The following is a 16,905-nucleotide window of genomic DNA, read 5'->3' as shown; positions in this document are numbered from 1 at the left end:
AACTGTGGAAGGTGGTTTTGTACATGCTTAGATCATTAGTGGGGTGTCAGTCCCATTAGGCTTGTGGAAACCGTCACTGGCTACAATAAACAGATCTGCTGGCCGCATGCTCAGACTAGCAGGCGGCAGGCACTCTCCGCCACAATCCCAGGACAGGACCAATTCCTGGCCCATCTATGCTGTCCCCAACACACATATTTTACACACACACACACACACACACACACACACACACACACACACACACACACACACACACACACACACACACACACACACACACACACACACACACACACACACACACACACACACACACACACACACACACACACACACACACACACACACACACACACACACACACACACACACACACACGGCTGCATTTTCCACAGAACAGCCAAGCATGCGATCAATCCACGGAGATTGCAATTTGATTTTAACCAGTGCAGCAGGGATTTCAAGCAGCCGGACAGAAAAAGTGAAAGGCTGCTTTCATCCCTGTGTTGCCGTCTCACATTTTGACAAATCGAGGCATTTTCTTTCCCGCCGTGGTCACTGGAAAAATCATCCACTTGAAACACAAATTAATAATAGTAAAAAGTGTCTCCAGTTACAAATTAGTAGCTGTCAAGAGGTTGGAAACTATTCTCCACTGCAGAGCTCGCTATCTCATCTCTAAAAATAACTCCATCTGCATTTCATCATGAGTCGTCCTCAATTTATTGTGAAACTGGACTGTAAATTCAGTTTATTGCTGTAGAATCTAAATAGGGGCTTCTTTCTTGAAAGATATTAAAATGATATAGTTTGGACATGATGAAGAGACTTTTCTCACCTTGCTGAATGTCCTTCATCTCCAGGTGCAGGCTGGATATGAGGATGCCAACTGCTTGTGAGCGCTTCCCATCCAGCAGCTTGATAATCTGGAAAAACAGGAATTATTTTGTATTATTAAACTGCCAGAGCATTAGTGGGATTAAGTATAAAACCCACAGTGTGCATTTCAGTTAATTAGGCTTAAGCGGATTGCCATATATTTAATTAACCGGATAGTGGACCATAATGTACATTAATACTATAATATTGGTTTAAAATTTCAAATAAAATGACAGTTTATTACTTTAAAATTCTGATATTTTTAATCTTAAATAGATGCCAGATTTCTTCACACCTTTGTTTATCATCAATTGTGTTATTCAAACAAACTGAGGAACAGATGGCAAATAAAAAGTTCATTTCTGTGATGAGAGGCCGGTAAAAATCACTTAGTCACTTCCCCCGGCTGTGGAAGCAGATGATAGATGACGCCTGAAGCCACAGTTAGTCTAAGCAGCCTGGGAATCATCTGGATTGACCCAAACGACCAGACTAATCAACACACGTTGTCATAACCCATCATCGTGATGCAAACGACCGTGGAGCACGCACACAAAAGAGTTACATCAATGAGGGAGGAAAGTTATACGGAAAAAGCACCTCCTCTGGTTTACCCAAGAACATGTGTGAGATACAATCAAAAAATATCAAGTCGCAGTGAAAGTACAAAGGCAAAAGTGGCACCATAAAAGGACAGTCTAGAAGAGCACGGCGAAGAGAAGCAGGGCTTTTATAACAAACTATAAATTCACAGGATTTTTATTTGTGCCTACACATGGTCACAATTACTTATGACTGAATTAGCCGTAAAGCCAGAGAGAGTTTTGGCAAGGTAAAGCCCCGCTCTAAAAGTTAATGTGTCAGGCTTCTTCATTAGGTATTATGGCGTTGTCGGCTACTGGGCTGTCCAGTGGGAGCTGCAGAGCAGAAGCCTTAGAAGTGGGTATTGCATTACAGGGCGTTAGTGGGTGCCATGCTGCTTCCAGCTCTATTACCTGGATCACTGGGGATCTCCCACTCTGGGGACTTGAGACGGCTGAGTACCAGGCTTCCCCAACACCTCTAATTAACCACTTTGGACGGGCCACACTAAAAGCAGCCCAGGAACCCTTTCCCTGCTCACAATTAGCCTAAACAGTTACGTTAATGAGAAAAGACAAGTGATGCTGGATGCTTTGGGTTCAGACACGCAAATAGCTCAGGCATGATGCTGATGCTGACACAGGTAGAGAGCGACAGCTGGCGGCTCCCTCCTGTGGACAGAGAGAGAACTGCTTGCAGACAAAAGGGGGTCAAAGGAAAGTGGAGACAGAGAAAAAGCGAGCAGCCTAAGAAAATAAACAAAATCACGAAGGGAGACGCTGGTAGTGTCAGCAGCTTGAGCCGAAGCAGGTGGCTGGTGTGAGGGCGGGGTGGGCAGGGTGATGCAGGTTCAGAGCCGAGCGGATAGTTTACACAACCACGGCTGAGCGGCCAGCCTGCTCCGCGGTGACTGTCTGTCTGATTATCTGTCTGAAATCACCCAGGCAGATGTTACAATAACAACTGGATCAAGACTTCCCATCAATAATATACACTCCGCAACCCCAGCGGTGTTAATCTTACACCCACTCTCCTACGTCATAGCTTGGGCTCCAAATATGTCTTTAATAAACGCACCATGATTGCTCATAAGTCATCCCGTAAAGCTGCTGTTTGTTTAAGGAGATCCTCTACGTATAAAGTTGATGTATGTGGGTAGAGGAAAATGCTGTATACTGATGTGCATATTTGCTCGATTGATTTCTTCATCTTCGTCCACCCCTCCCTCCACCGTCTAATCGCTCAATCAAGAATGCACCGACATGCCCATCCTCTCAGTCTTCATTGCCTCCTCTCGCCAGTGGAGCGGAGCCACATGCCTGCAATTACACCCCTGGTCCAGTCCGGTCCGGTCTGGTCTGCTCGGGCGGGGAACGCTCTCTTCCATGTCTGCTCCTCTGCTTTGATATGCTAATCCGCAGAGAGAGAGAGAAGGGCTCCAGAGTAAACAAGAGCTTTGATTTTTCAATGGCACACATGATAAAGATTAACTCGCTCATGTAGGCATCGGCTGCATCCCCCGAGTTTCAACTTTTTGGAAAGTGGGGAAGTGGCTCATATGCATAATGTACACACACATTCCATTCCCTCCCACTCATCTCCTCTCACCGCACACGGCCCCGGGGCTGTGGTGTTAGCATGATCTGGCAACACTTTCTGAGCAAGTGCATAATGACTCGTAAGGACGTGGCGTCATCACACACACGTGCGTTCAAGCACACGGACGCACGCACACAGAAAAGTACACGTCGTGATCGAAACACACACAAATGCAGATTCAAATTGTGTGCCGACAGTGACAGTGACAGCGACAGCGACAGGGGGCAGGTAGTCTATGTCCACTCAGAGGGATGGAGACCTCTCGCTGCTCAGGTTGTGCAGAGTAAGAACTATCCTGGGCAGTTTTCCACCAAACTTGTTAGAATTACACACTAAAACTCCTCTGAAAGGTGAAAATAGGAGGGAAAAAGTCTGATAGAACCAAAGAAAAACAGAGAAAAGCCATCCAATTTGTCTGTCTTTGCTCTTCAGCCCCCTTTTAAACTACTTTATGATCCATTCTTCAAATCATTAGCACCTTTACTCTAACCCTGCTCGTATCCCTTCCTCCCCAAAAAATCTGTTTCTCTTCAGCCTATACTTCCCTTCTTTTCTTCCCCAGCCGTTAACCAGCTGAACTTCTTGGAAGCCATCATCAGCTGATGATTCAGATGATTTCTCTCTCAAATGATTTCTCTCCCTTTAAACTCCGAGTATAAACTTTCAGGGATAAAAAATGATTACGTAAACAAGTTTTTATTCTGACGTTTTTTTCCAGTGAGTCGGGCTGAAAACAACCATGCCTTCACGTGTTCACTTCCCCTCTTTAATCGTAGAGTTGGACTCTGAATGCTCTCGCTGGCTCTAAACACAGACCTTTATATTAAATATAAGACTCCTGCCTAATCACAGTGTGGGGACAAAATGTCTAAACACAGATATCAACTACAGTGTCGGATAACTAGAGAACATACGGGTCTTTCTCTGAATAAAAAAGAAGCCAAATAGTATGTTGGACATGCTGTTTTTTTAATGTTTCCATTAAAAGGGGTCAAACATCTCTCAGGCTGATGCTAGATCAGTCAGGAGACAGTTGGCAAGATTTGTGTCTGGATGTGGCTGTCTGACTTGGATCAAATGTTGGACACTTTAGAGTGACCAGACTGAACGGAGAAATCCAAGGATGGAGATCAAGGAAACACACACAGACACACAGACACACAGACACACACACACACACACAGGAGCGGAGTGGAGCCTGTACAGATTGATCAGAATAGGGGATGTGTATGGATTTAGAGGAGAGAGTCTGTGGCAGTGGCCGATTTTTAACTGCTTGGACGCCACAGTGAGGACCACAGGGCAGCCAGGATGCTGACGCGGCACTGCAGAGATGCAGAGTTGCAGCATTGGACATCAACAAGTGTGTCTTTGGTGGGTGGTGGTGGGGGGGGGGGGGCGGGAGATCAATCTGGCACACCTTGCTTCAAAAACTAAACTTTGAAGCTTGAAAAAAACGGAACAAAAACAACATAACTCTGAAGACTCTGCTTACATTACAACCCTGAACAGTTAGCTTGGCTTACATGGAAAGAAAAAAAAAAAACAAGGGAGTGAACCCATAAACTGATAGCCGGTGTTGGCCCCAGTGCAGGACCTGGCAACTGCAGGCTGCAGTCTGGAGGACGCCCTGATGAGAGTCACAATCCATTTATTCCCAGTTCACCTCTTGTTAATTCTTTCTTTGATTTATGATTGAACATGACAGCACACAAAAAAATGATTTTTTTTTAAACAAAATCTGGTACGAAAGCACTGTAAGAACGCCATCAGGTGGCTGCAGCGCAAGACAACCATCATATGCAACAACAAAAAAGATTTATTCACTTTCCACACTACCAATGTCAAGGAAAAATTGTGAGAAAGATGACGTAATGGAATCTACCTTCTTAGTTTTGGCTTTCTTCTCGTAGGTGTCTGACAGGGGCTTCTTCTTCGCCTGCAGGGTGGCCTTGGAGAAAAGATCCTCGAATTCATTGGTGTTGACGATGTCTGGTTCCTTCAGAGCCCCCCAGAGTGTGTTGTTGCTGGAAAATAAAGAAAAGATTTTAATTTATGATAATCATATGCTGTTTTAACTTCAAGTCTGGGGAAATCAACGCTATATATGTGATCTGAGTTTTCTACACAACAGAAAAATGGGTTATTAAACACCCAGACAAATTTTAATCAGGAAAAAAAGTGTAAAAAAAATGTGGTTTTAAAATAAGTGTCAGATATCTGTGAAAAAATGAGCAGTATTCTCTGCTCTGACACCTGATATCCAACTTCTCTGGTGACTTTCTGCTGCTGTCACACTAACAGTCTTTCCATCAACGTATTTCGATGTGCATTTTGAGGATTCACATGAGAAAAGCTTAATGGAAACGCTAAAATAAAATTAAAAACTTTCGAAAATGTGCATAAAAGTTTTTATGCTTGCTTGAGGTGGTTTTTGTCATTTTCAAAAAATAATTAATGCGCTCAACGGGAGGTGGAAACACTTTTTTCTAATAAATTCTGACGTAGCAGTAGTAACATTTAACTCACATGACTGATCAGCTGTTTCTTCTAACACAAAAAGAACAATTATAAGTTGCCAAATTTAATCTATTTCCTGAAGACATCTTTTCTCTCCTGGGGCTCAGATTAGCAACCTATTGTTCTATTATTATTATAACCTATTATTCTTTCTCTAGCTCAATCGCTTCTACCGTTTTCTTTCTCTCCTTCTTCTCCTGTTTACTGATGGATTAGCCTACAGCTATACATTATACTGCCATCTTCTGACCAAAGTATGTTTATGCCACGTTTGTTTATTCGCTCTAAACCAGTTGATGGAAACATCTCGAATTCACATTTTCTTTATGCAACATCTCAAAATTTCACTTCAAAATTTGATTAGACTTTAATGAAAACATGGCTTCATACCAAGCAAACTACGTAGAATAAATCTTGTTTCTGTTTGTGTGTTCTGCAGTGCAGAGATCTGCTCTCATGTCTTCTGCACAGAGCCGTACCAGCCGTAGACGATAACCTTTTAATTTTAGGTTCATAACATGCTGTAGAATTAGCGCGTTTGTAGGATATTACTTCAGACGCTGAAATCTTCTGGCACTGACATGAGTTAATGTCAGCTTCAGCAAACGATTTAAGTAAATGCATCAACGTTAGCCACCGCAGGTTATGTTACTCATGGCAGAGTTATGATCAGGAAGCTTCAGTGATTTTAGACACATCCAAAGAATCCTGAACAGAAATGGAGAAAAACTCCAAAAATTCAGTTATAAGAAGTTTTAAGTCTTTTCTTTTCTTTTAACATGTTTTCAGCTGTTATTTTGAACCTTGTAAAACATGTTTTCATTCAAATCTCTGATTTAATTTCACCCAGACTTTAATGGGATAGTTTTTGAGGTGGGGAAGTATGAGGTTCTTATCCAAACCATCCCTTTAAATCTATGTATCAAAACAGAGTCAGACTCACAGTGACAGTGGCTCCTATGGCAGACTAGAAACTTTTTAAATGACTTCCCCTGAGCTAAACAAAATGTGTGTTCTGTTTGTGGAAGCCTATTTGATGTTTATTCAACCTGCCCACTGCCTTTTATTTTCCATTTCGCTGTCCCACAAAAACTTGGCAAGAATTACTGTAATCTCAACTTTAAAAAGCACTGTTTATGGGCTAGGTGATAAAAATAACAAAAACTTTAAGACGAACGCGTTTTCTGTAACAAAGGACCATTTCCAAGAATATGGGAGGTGTTGTTCTGTGTCAGAAGTTGCTGAGTAACACGGAAAAAAACAAACAGAGGCAGAAATGAGAACAAGAGGTGTCTAAAGTCAAGAGGATGTTCAGGATTTAAGCACTCTGTTGCGGTTACCATCACATCTGTCTCTGCTTTCCTTCCCTAAGTCTATTAATAAAGCTGACACAGTAAACTGCTTACTAATAAATAAATGCATTTAAAAGAAATGGCTTAAAATGACGGCCTCTATCATACGCTGCACATGCCTAACAACTGGCTTTCTATTATCTAGTCACACGTCACAGGTCATTGTCTACTGTTTCATCTTATCTGAGCTCCTGAGACTGACAGGTCAATCTCCAACTCCCACTGAGAAAGAAGATGGACTCCCAGGCTTATCGTGGCTTGAATACCAGAACAATCAACTGCATTGCCAGTGACTCAATTGGGGTCGGGTAAGTCGAATTGTTTCTGCATGCAGTTGGCCTCCTGTTGCAGTGGTGAGACTATTTATCTGGGGCAGCCAGGAGGTTTTCTGTTGAAGACATAATGATACCGTCTCAAAATCCGCCTTTGATTTTGCACTTCTTTCTAAAAAGAGAGACGGAGGAAAATAAGTCCCATTCGCCTCCGAACCCAACTCTGCAGGAAACTAGCTTGGAAAAGAAAATTACATCCAAACCCCAAGAAATATTTCCATGCAAGACAACTTTCTAATTGAGCGGATTATGACTAAGTTCAATTTGCTTTTCCCTTTTCTTTTTCCCGCTGACCGACCGTACTATGAGTTTGTGCTTACATTTAGACACCTGGCATCATTTCAAAGCTTGCACTGTTCCCCCTCATAACTCAGAACCTCACACCATTACCAGAGATCACACAGCTGATCCAACTATAGTTAAACATCTGACCCATTTAATGCTCCTTAACTTGGCCCTTTACAGTTAAATTTATAGCTGACATGAAACTGCTTTAGTGTAGACAGTCAGTCCTCCAGCGCTGGCCAGGACAAGAGAGAGAGAGAGAGAGAGAACCACAACTCAGTTTCCCCCACTAATCCAGCCATGGAAATACAAGGCCATAAAGCTGGAAGCCTGGCACTCACAGGCAACAACCACAGCCACTGTAAATGGGCTGGATAATCCACTTAGAATTACAGAGTATCTCGATAGGGCCAGTGGACGAGGGAGCGTGGTGCACTACCCGTAGCTGTGATATCTCTCTGAAACCAAGACCCCATTAGACAAGGGCCAATGAGGCCAAGAGCTTCATTAGCCCTGGGATAACAATTTCCTGCAACTTCCAACATTGACTTTGTCTCAAACAGCTTTCTAACGCGGAATCCACACGCCAACACGCCATGTCCAACACGCGGTGTTGGACATTTACAGTTTAGGCAATAATCCTCTCCTTAGTCTTTGTCTTCTCTTTTCAATAAATCTGGCGAATATGGATTGTTGTTTAAACCAGTGTGGTCATGTAACTACTCATGGTTCTTGCCCAGTAGGACTTCTACATAGCAAAGCTGCCTCATCCCAAGATCTCTGCAATTAACTTGCTGAGTAGAATGTTTTTATTATTACAAAATGAAACGATGGCTAAAACACTGACAACCCAAGTTATAATCGCTATGAGTGAATTTGAGATGTTCCACGTACTTGTTGTCCTCTATCTGTATCCTGGTCCAGTACAGGGGCTTCATAGGACAGGCTGGCTCAATGGCACCTTTACGTGGGGCCTTGTTCACCCTCTGGCTGATACCAAAGCCCCCAAAAGGTGGAGGAGGTGGTGGGCCGCCGCCTGGAGGAGGAGGAGGAGGAGGTGGACCAGCTCCAGGTAGGCCGGGAGGAGGAGGAGGAGGAGGAGGCGGTGGGGGCGGCGGACCACCTCCAGGGAGCGGAGGTGGTGGGGGTGGTGGTGGTGGGGCTCCAGTGCTGCCTGGCAAAGGGGGGGGAGGAGGAGGAGGTGGGGGAGGAGGAGGAGGTGGGCCTCCTGAAAAGCCTGGTGGAAGAGGGGGAGGAGGTGGCGGGGGTGGGGGTGGTCCAGAAGGTCCTGGTGCCGTTTCACCCTTGAGATTTAGTCCGATAGAGTCAAAGTTGAGTTTTTTCGGCACATTCTGGTTTGGGCTTTGAGCGAGTCCGCCACCGGCCCCCTCAGGGCTCTTGATGAAGGTCTCCCGGTCCGTCTGGATGCTCACGGTGCGCCAGGTCTTAAGTGTCAGGTCATCAGAAGTGGACACGCCAATGTGGCGGACTTCTCCCCGCTCCTGACCTGTGTATCCCTTGTCTCTTTGCATCTTAGCAACAAGTCCCTCCAGGTGTGATATTGAGACAGCATGCTCACCTCGCAGTTGGAAGATTTGAAGCTCAAAGTCGGACTGGAAGGTACAAGACCGGAGACAAAACAAATGCACACCATCAGAGACTTCAGTCAATTCCCATCATATCAAATAATAATACCATATTAATACGTTTCCTTGAATGCACTTAGATTTAATTCATCCAAGGGGTCTACATGAACGTGATTCTTGGTGGAAAAATGACAGCATTACAACTTTTTTTTTTTACAGCTTTGCTTTCAGCTCCATTCCCATTAAATCTTTCCCCATTCGAAGGGATAATATCTGACTTTTACAGTCACAATCTGGTCCATTTGACATTTCAAACAATGAGAAACAATCCCATCAAAGCAAAGGATTGATTTGATACAGAAATAAAATTGTTTTGCAATACATTTTACACATGTTCCCTATTAAGTCCTGTTTAGAAATGGCATTAGGCACGTTCCCTCCCTTTCTTGTGGGCTGACTGTGGTGCATGTTCCTCAGTGTCAGCATCAGTCCTTAAAGAGGTCGAATTAAAGGCTTTAAGCAGAAAAACTAGCTGAGAAACCAGCTCTGAGGTCAGACTCTTCAAGGAAATAGTCCATAAAGCAATTTATCAGCGGGACAAATGATCCGACATGGCCACAACTATGTTCTTTAGTTTTTAAAGGGTAAAAAAAGATACTTAACATGATATAAAAGATTATACCTTTATTTTGATTGATATATTTTATGTCACTGAAATAATGAACCTCGTTCTTATTTTTTGTGCAAAACTGCTAAAAGTAACATGAAAAGTCACAAAACGGAACATTAAGCCATTATAAAAAATATATAAATTTGCATTACAAAATAATATTTTGTGTTTCATTTACAAGCAAATTCCACACAATATCTCTCCATTATGAAGACAACTCCATTTAGCATAAATTAGAGAATAATTTAAAGTAGTTTTGTTTTTTCATTTTTACCCATATACATGGTTCCTCTGGGGATGTAAATGCATTAAAACTACCTTCTAACCAACAGATTACATAATACACAATACTAGGCAACTTTTACTGCTCTAAGTTAATATTCAGAGGTTTTACTCCAGCTGCTGCACATGAACATTTTATGTGTACTTAGTGCCATCTTGTGTTCAGGAGGATCAACTGCAATGTCAGACTAGATATTCCAAAATATTAAGTGCTTTATAAATGTAACTAAATGTGCTATTTGTCTCAAACACATTTGTTATTGTTGCAAATGCATGACTAAACTTTATTTCACAAATCCAAAATGTGAGTTTGTTTCTGTCTCATAGTATTTGTCAGAACTTCCTCACCAATACCTGTACTCGCACAAATTCCTGGGCTCCTTTTCTCAAGTGTGTAACATGTTTTCAGTCAATGTGTTAATTACTCAAGTCAAACAATAACTCACATGCATCCTCTCCAGATCTTCCTTGCACTGTCTCTTCAGCTGCAGGAGGGCGGCCTGGTGCTCTGTACAAAGACACAAATTCATTCATTTTTAATTAATATAAACAGCTCGTTGCTGATGGTTGTCTTTATTATTTATAAATTGAAGAATCAGGGTTACAGTTATGTTTTCTTGAGCTGCTGGTGAAAAGATTGTTGAGGTCGACCATTATCAAGCTAATTTGCATACCAACAAGATTTTCTGCTGGTTAGATTCTATTGAAGGGTGGATCACTTTCACTGTAAAAGGACACAACTTAACCAACTGGTTTTAAATCCTCCTGCTGCTCCCATGAAGCCAAAACAAAAGATTTTGTCTGGTCAAAACACAGAAATGCTGATCTGTTGGTTTTACAGTAGTATTTGGAAACATATACAACAGAGGACAATAGTTGGTTAAAATATTTTGAGCGTTTAACCCTTGTTAAACCTTGTTGGCTCATCTTCGACGACAAAATTTCTGCATCAAAAAAATGTCATAATAGTATACATTTTTATATTTTATTTCACTTTTAAGTAAAATGTTAAGAGTCAACTCTAGTTCTCAACATAACTACAAAATACTAATTTATATATTCATTTTCAGGATTTTAATAACTTATTACAGTCTTATCAAGGGAGCTGAGGCTGGACTTCTAAAAATTCCAAAAGTAAATAAATAAATATACATTTTTAAAAAGTCACACACTTGCTAAAATGTTTACCATATGCATTAAAACAGCCAAAATAATAATAGTTAAAAAAGAAAGGAAAAAATCCCCCAATGAAGCATCAGAGTCAATCAGATTTGTTTTTATTTAACTTTATTTGTGGATTTATTCCAATTTACAATTAAGATTATTAAAAAAAATCAAATACATGATGTTGTTCATGTATTTGTTCGAAGGATAAAAGAAGTTAAAAAAAATAAGTATGGAAAAAAGAAATGTATGCCCTGTGTATTAAAACAGCCAAAATAATAATTAAAAAACCTAAAAAATTAAATTGCCCATAGTGAGGCACCAGAGTCAAGAATATTTTAGAGCTTCTGCTTTTTTTCCATTTAACTTTATTTGAGGACTACACTGAGATGAAGACAATCCTGTTTGACACTGATGCATTAGTATAGACTATAGAGTCACATGTTGCTGTAATGAGTAACATTGTTCTGTTAATCTGAGGCAATGATTATAATCAGGCAGATCTAAAAGTCAATTCAAGCTCCTGTTAATCCATTTAATAGTGATGCCATTTAACCAGTGTGTAAGTAAGCAAGTGTGTGGTAAACTGACTGTTCCATGACCGTGTGCATGTGTCGGTTTATCTATATGGCTCACAGTCTGGACTTATCTCCACTTGTCAAATTCCACACTTCTCTTATACAAGAGTGAAGCCTGATCACCAGACTAATCCACACTGGCTGGTTTTAATCTATTCTGCAGCACACAGAACACCAAACAGCTGTTTCACTTTGTAACGCTTTTAGTTCAACACGATTTCACTGTACCCAGAACATAGAAGAGAAGCTTTTTCCCTGTAATTTAATCAGCCCATCCACAGCCGTGTGTTTGTGTTTTCAACCTATCTGTGTGTTAGTACACCTTTAGAGTATAATATGGGCCAAACATGGCGTGCTGCCCAGAGTATACTCAATTCCATTAAATGTTTTTCCCTCTCACACCCATACGTGCGATCCTTTAGTGCAACCACGCAAACAGCAGCATTAAGGTGCAGACACAGCCTCACTGTGTTCTTGAAGGGAAATTTAAAGGATGTATGACACTTAGCAAGCTCTGCACGACTTATCTCTGAGTTTAAGAAGTAAGTGTGAGTGCCTGAGGTGTTCACAAGTCAAAAATACTATTATGCAAATGGGCAGCATCCCTTATCCACAAAACATCAATCAGTGTAAGGTGTGTCAGCGTGACTGGCATGATCCTCCGCCTGTATTCCTGCTCTTAGATGTAAAAAAGTTTCTAAAGTGCAGACTGTAAAAAGAATAGACAGTGTGTCTCCAATTCCTCCTACTGTCACAAAATGTAGACAAAATATCCCACTGCAGTTCTGAACAAAACCCGCCCTGGGACACAATGATTGGTCAGGGCCTTACTTAACAATAATGTTAAAAAGCTTATGAAGAGATATTTTCTCAACTGGCTGGTTAGCTCATGTTGGAAGTCATGGAGCTATAAAACAGGATCGACAGCCTGCGCTCAATTTATTGTGGATTAGTAGGAAAATAAAGGTAAAGGTTGTTGAACGGTTGGTAAGTTAGTAAAACTAACGTCGAACGGGTGACAGAATTTTAGGGTGAACTTATAATTACGCAACGTCTCATGTAGGTTTAATAGCGGTTGGTAAACAACTTCTTACATAAGATAAGAAAGAACTTTATTGTCTGTTCTCTAGTAAGAACAGAAATTTGTCTTTGACACGGCATCACAAATTAAAACACACAAAACACACACATTCACACACAACAACAGATAAAAAGAGTGCAGCCTATTTTGTTTAGGACAGTTATTGCAGAGGGGATGAATGATTTCTTGTAAATGTATTTACAGGCCAGTGGGGTTCTGTATCGTCTGCCTGATGGCAGCAGACTGAAGGAGTGGTGCAGGGGGTGGGAGGGGTCCTCAGTGATGAGGGGGGCTCTCCTTTTTTTTTCTGGCCTGATTTATTATGCGGGAGAGTTTTGTGCTACAGTTTTGCAACCCAATGCGACGACACAACACTGTGTGACGCAGGACGTGAAGCACCTTCTGACCAATCGTCATCAGCATCACAGGGCCTGACTTTTTCGTAACTGCAGTGGGATCCTTGATAACTCATGCCGGATATACAGTACTGTGCAAAAGTCTTAGTCAAGTGTGAAAAAATGCCTAGAAGAATTGCCGTGGTTTGAAGGCAAAGGGTGGTCACACCAAAATTGATTTGATTAAGATTTGTCTTCTTCTCACTGACTTTGCATTTTGTTAATTGATAAAAATAAACCATTAAAATTTTTTTTTTTAAACCATTCTTATTTTACAGCATTCTTTCACACCTGCTTAAGACTGCACATTATTGTAGGTGCTGCCACCTTGCATTAGTCATGTCATTTGAAGCCAGAGTCTCATGACATTAAACTCACACTTATTTCATCATTGAAATCACAAACAAAATAAACAAAACTTATTAGAAAAATGAGCATGCATCAGCGTGATCAGAACAACCTAAAAGTTTTCCAGTTTGGCCCATGTCCCATTCGCTAACATCAAGATGTTTCTGCTTCACATCATGTCCGTTGTTCCTACCTGCTTCAGTGTATTTGAGCCCCACCTTCTCCTCCTCATCGGGTTTGAGTGGGGGCCACACAGCCTGCAGGCGCCCTGGGGTCCGGTCCTCACTGTCTGTCGGGGATGTGAGCTCCGTCTGCCAGTAGGAAAACAAAAACATGAGTTATGCAATGATACAGAACCAAATCAGTCTCATTTTATTGGCACCTGTGCATCTTAAATGTAGGATTAAATAGAGTTGTAATTTCATACATTAGCCTCTTTGGGACTGTTGGGTTCCTTGATGGGGGATTTGGCGGCTCTCTCAAAAATAGACCTCAGACTTTCCTTGTCGTTCTTGATTTTCTTTTTCACTGCATCCAGATCTACTTCATCAGTTTTTTCATTTTTGACAGTTTTGGGGCCAAATATGTTCCTGAAGGTTTCGTAGGCCAGGTCTGAGGTTTTCTTTTTCTCTGGTGAAGATGTGGGGGTGTCAGTGCTGGGAATCTTCTCTCCTGCAACCACTTCTCCGGTCTCAGACTCTTCTCTGGCGTGTTTAGGATCAGCATCCTGCTCGACATCCGTCTTTTTGGTCTCGTCGTTGTTTTCCAGGTTGAGCAGCTGACTGAGGTGTCCCATTACAGAGCTTTTAGTGTCCCCAACAGGTTTAGGCTCTGTGTGTTTTTTGGTCGGAGAGGGTGTTTTCTGCTCGGGGAAGAGCTTGGCTTTGTTTACCGTCTTCTTCAGGCTCAGCAGGGCCAGATCAGCATCCTTCTCACTCTGCTTTATCTCTGACACCGTCTCCCTGTCGCCCCCCACCGCTCCTTTCTTCAGCACACGCAACCCACTGAAGAGAGCTGGCATCTGGAAGGAAGGGGGCGAAGAGAGCGCCATGCCCCTGGATGGGGACGAGGTGGAGGGTGAAAGTGATGAAGCTGGAGGTGTTTTTTCTGGCGTTTTTGCAGCAGGTGTGTTCTGCAAGGCAGGACTGGCACTAGGTTGGACATCACTTGGGGCCTCTTCAGGAGCAGAGGGTGCCTTTTCCGTTTTCTTACCAGCAGAATCTGAGTGTTCGTCCGGACTGGAGGATGATGGGACTGAATCTTCACGAGTCTTGGGTGTGGAGAGAACAGAGGACACCTGGCTGGATGGAGGTTCCTCAATCCCCTTCTCAGCCCTTTGCTTATGTGCCTCCTCCTTCAGTGTACAATCTACATCCTCCTTTAAAGGAGCGCCTGAGGCAGGATTAAGATCTTCTTGATCAGCATTAAGGCTGGAAGGAGGTTCCTCAGTCCCCTCCTCAGTTTCAGCTCTTCGCTCATGTGTCTCCTCCTTCTGTGCACCATTTACGTTCTCCTTTAAAGGAGCAGGAGTGGCAGCGTTACGATCCGAGGCCTCCAAAACACCATGTCCAGAGATGATGGCAGGAACAGGCAGAGAACAATCTATAGCAGCAAACTCCTCATCCTCATCTGTTCCCACTTTGTTACTATTCTTCTCTTCAGCACCAGATGCTTCTACATGCAAAGACACGTTGGTGGCGCTCTCTTCGGGACTACATCCATCTGCTGGTTTGGAGACTGAAGAGACCAGACTTTTCCTGGAGACATTTCTGTTAACAAACCTGTCTGAATACAGAATCTCTTCTATGCGGGATCGCTCCGTAAATCTGTGTGTTCTAAACACAGGCACTGAGTACTCCACTTCTGCCTCGCGGTTATCTTTTGGCTCATCTCTGCCGCCATGCTCTGCTGTGTTACTATCCTCCTCAGGCTCCTTGGTCCTGGTGCTGCTGTGGGCCGCCTCCTCATCCTCATTGTCACTGTACGTTTCAACCCGCGTGACCTGGACCAGATCCAAGTCAAGCGATGCTCCAGAAGTTGTTTTAACTTCATCCCCAGACTCCTTGCAGGTTTCCAATGATTCCACATTCTGCCCTGTATCACAGGAAGCAGTCTCTAACTCACTGTTAATAGTTTGGCCGCCTTCAGGAACAGGACTCTCCTCATCCGGCAGCTCCTTGTAAGACATCAGCACGGCCGAGTCTGAAGGAGCAGGTCTATCTCGGCCGAAGAAACTGCTGAAGACATTCATGAGGGAACTAGGGGGCTGGTTCCCCAGTCTATCAGAGTTACTACTGTCCATTTTGGCTCAAAGAGTCACATCAACTGAGAGCAAAGAAAGGCAAATTAAAAGTAACAGGTCTGGCAAAGTGTCCATTAAAAATGTCACAAATGTCCCTAACTCCAGTTAACCAAGCTGCTCCTATTCCACCTCTACTGGGAACAAAAGGCCTTTGTAAGGAAAAAATCTCCCCAGCTCCTCTTACTTTCTCCAGAAGGGCGCCAATTACAACCCCACTATCCTGTATTCCTCTTTAGTGGCACGCAAACAGGTTCCACGTACCGTAGCAGACTTTCATAATATCACACAAAGTCTACGACTCACTGCATGTTGTCAGCAGCACAGTTCAGCCTCCTCTATGTGAGCAAGATTCCCATGACGCTGCAAGTGAAGCCAAGCTGTTCAGTGGCTGGAAGCACGTCCTGCTGTAATCTCCCTGGGAGAGCAAGAGAGCAGAGTTCACCTGCCTTCCACAAAAGCTTTCTCAACACGCTGTCCGGTATTATCCATAAAGTTGTGGAGTCTTTAAAAACAGCCTGGGGTTCTTGACTGAATTGTACTCGTAGTTCCCAGTTTACAGGAAAGCCCTGTGTGCTGTTGTGTGAGAAAAAAACACTCCTCAGGTTGGAAAAAAATGTGTCTCACTGGTCTACCCAGTCTGGGGACGCCTCCCTTCAGGTTCCTCCCTTCATGGGAGGGTACCTGCAGAGGCCGGCACCACAGGTGTCTGATTACCTCTGCTCTCTTCCGTAAAATGGCAGCCGAGGTAAACACAGAGGTGGAGTCAGTCTGTGGTCAGGTGGAGAGCTGCTGAGGACTTTTAGCCCAGCGTTGCACCATTTGGCGGTGAGCTACTGTAATACAGGCTTTAAGACTCTGGTGATTAAGCAGCCTGGCTCAAGCTAACATGCTAAAAGGCTAAAACCTGATTAGCAGGTTATACACACCTACCCAGAACAGCAAGGAAA

At 42.9% G+C, this 16,905-nt stretch overlaps 1 protein-coding gene across 1 annotated transcript in view; it reads right to left on the bottom strand.

Annotated features, from left to right (window-relative positions):
• Window positions 1–16,847, bottom strand: part of LOC131988255 (formin-like) — a 45,734-nt gene extending 28,887 nt beyond the window's left edge. The window contains exons 1-6 of the mRNA XM_059353356.1: window positions 14,084–16,847; window positions 13,850–13,967; window positions 10,537–10,598; window positions 8,447–9,165; window positions 4,949–5,090; window positions 842–929 (exon numbers count right to left, since the gene is read on the bottom strand). Coding sequence (XP_059209339.1) covers window positions 842–929; window positions 4,949–5,090; window positions 8,447–9,165; window positions 10,537–10,598; window positions 13,850–13,967; window positions 14,084–15,958 — 3,004 coding nt within the window. The 5' untranslated portion in view covers window positions 15,959–16,847. The remainder of the gene's footprint in view (window positions 1–841; window positions 930–4,948; window positions 5,091–8,446; window positions 9,166–10,536; window positions 10,599–13,849; window positions 13,968–14,083) is intronic.
• Window positions 16,848–16,905: the final 58 nt, after the last annotated feature.

This window comes from Centropristis striata, chromosome 16 (genome assembly GCF_030273125.1).
Source record: "Centropristis striata isolate RG_2023a ecotype Rhode Island chromosome 16, C.striata_1.0, whole genome shotgun sequence".
Lineage (NCBI taxonomy): Eukaryota > Metazoa > Chordata > Actinopteri > Perciformes > Serranidae > Centropristis > Centropristis striata.
Note: the sequence above shows the minus strand (reverse complement) of the source record. Positions and strands in the feature narration are given on the sequence as shown.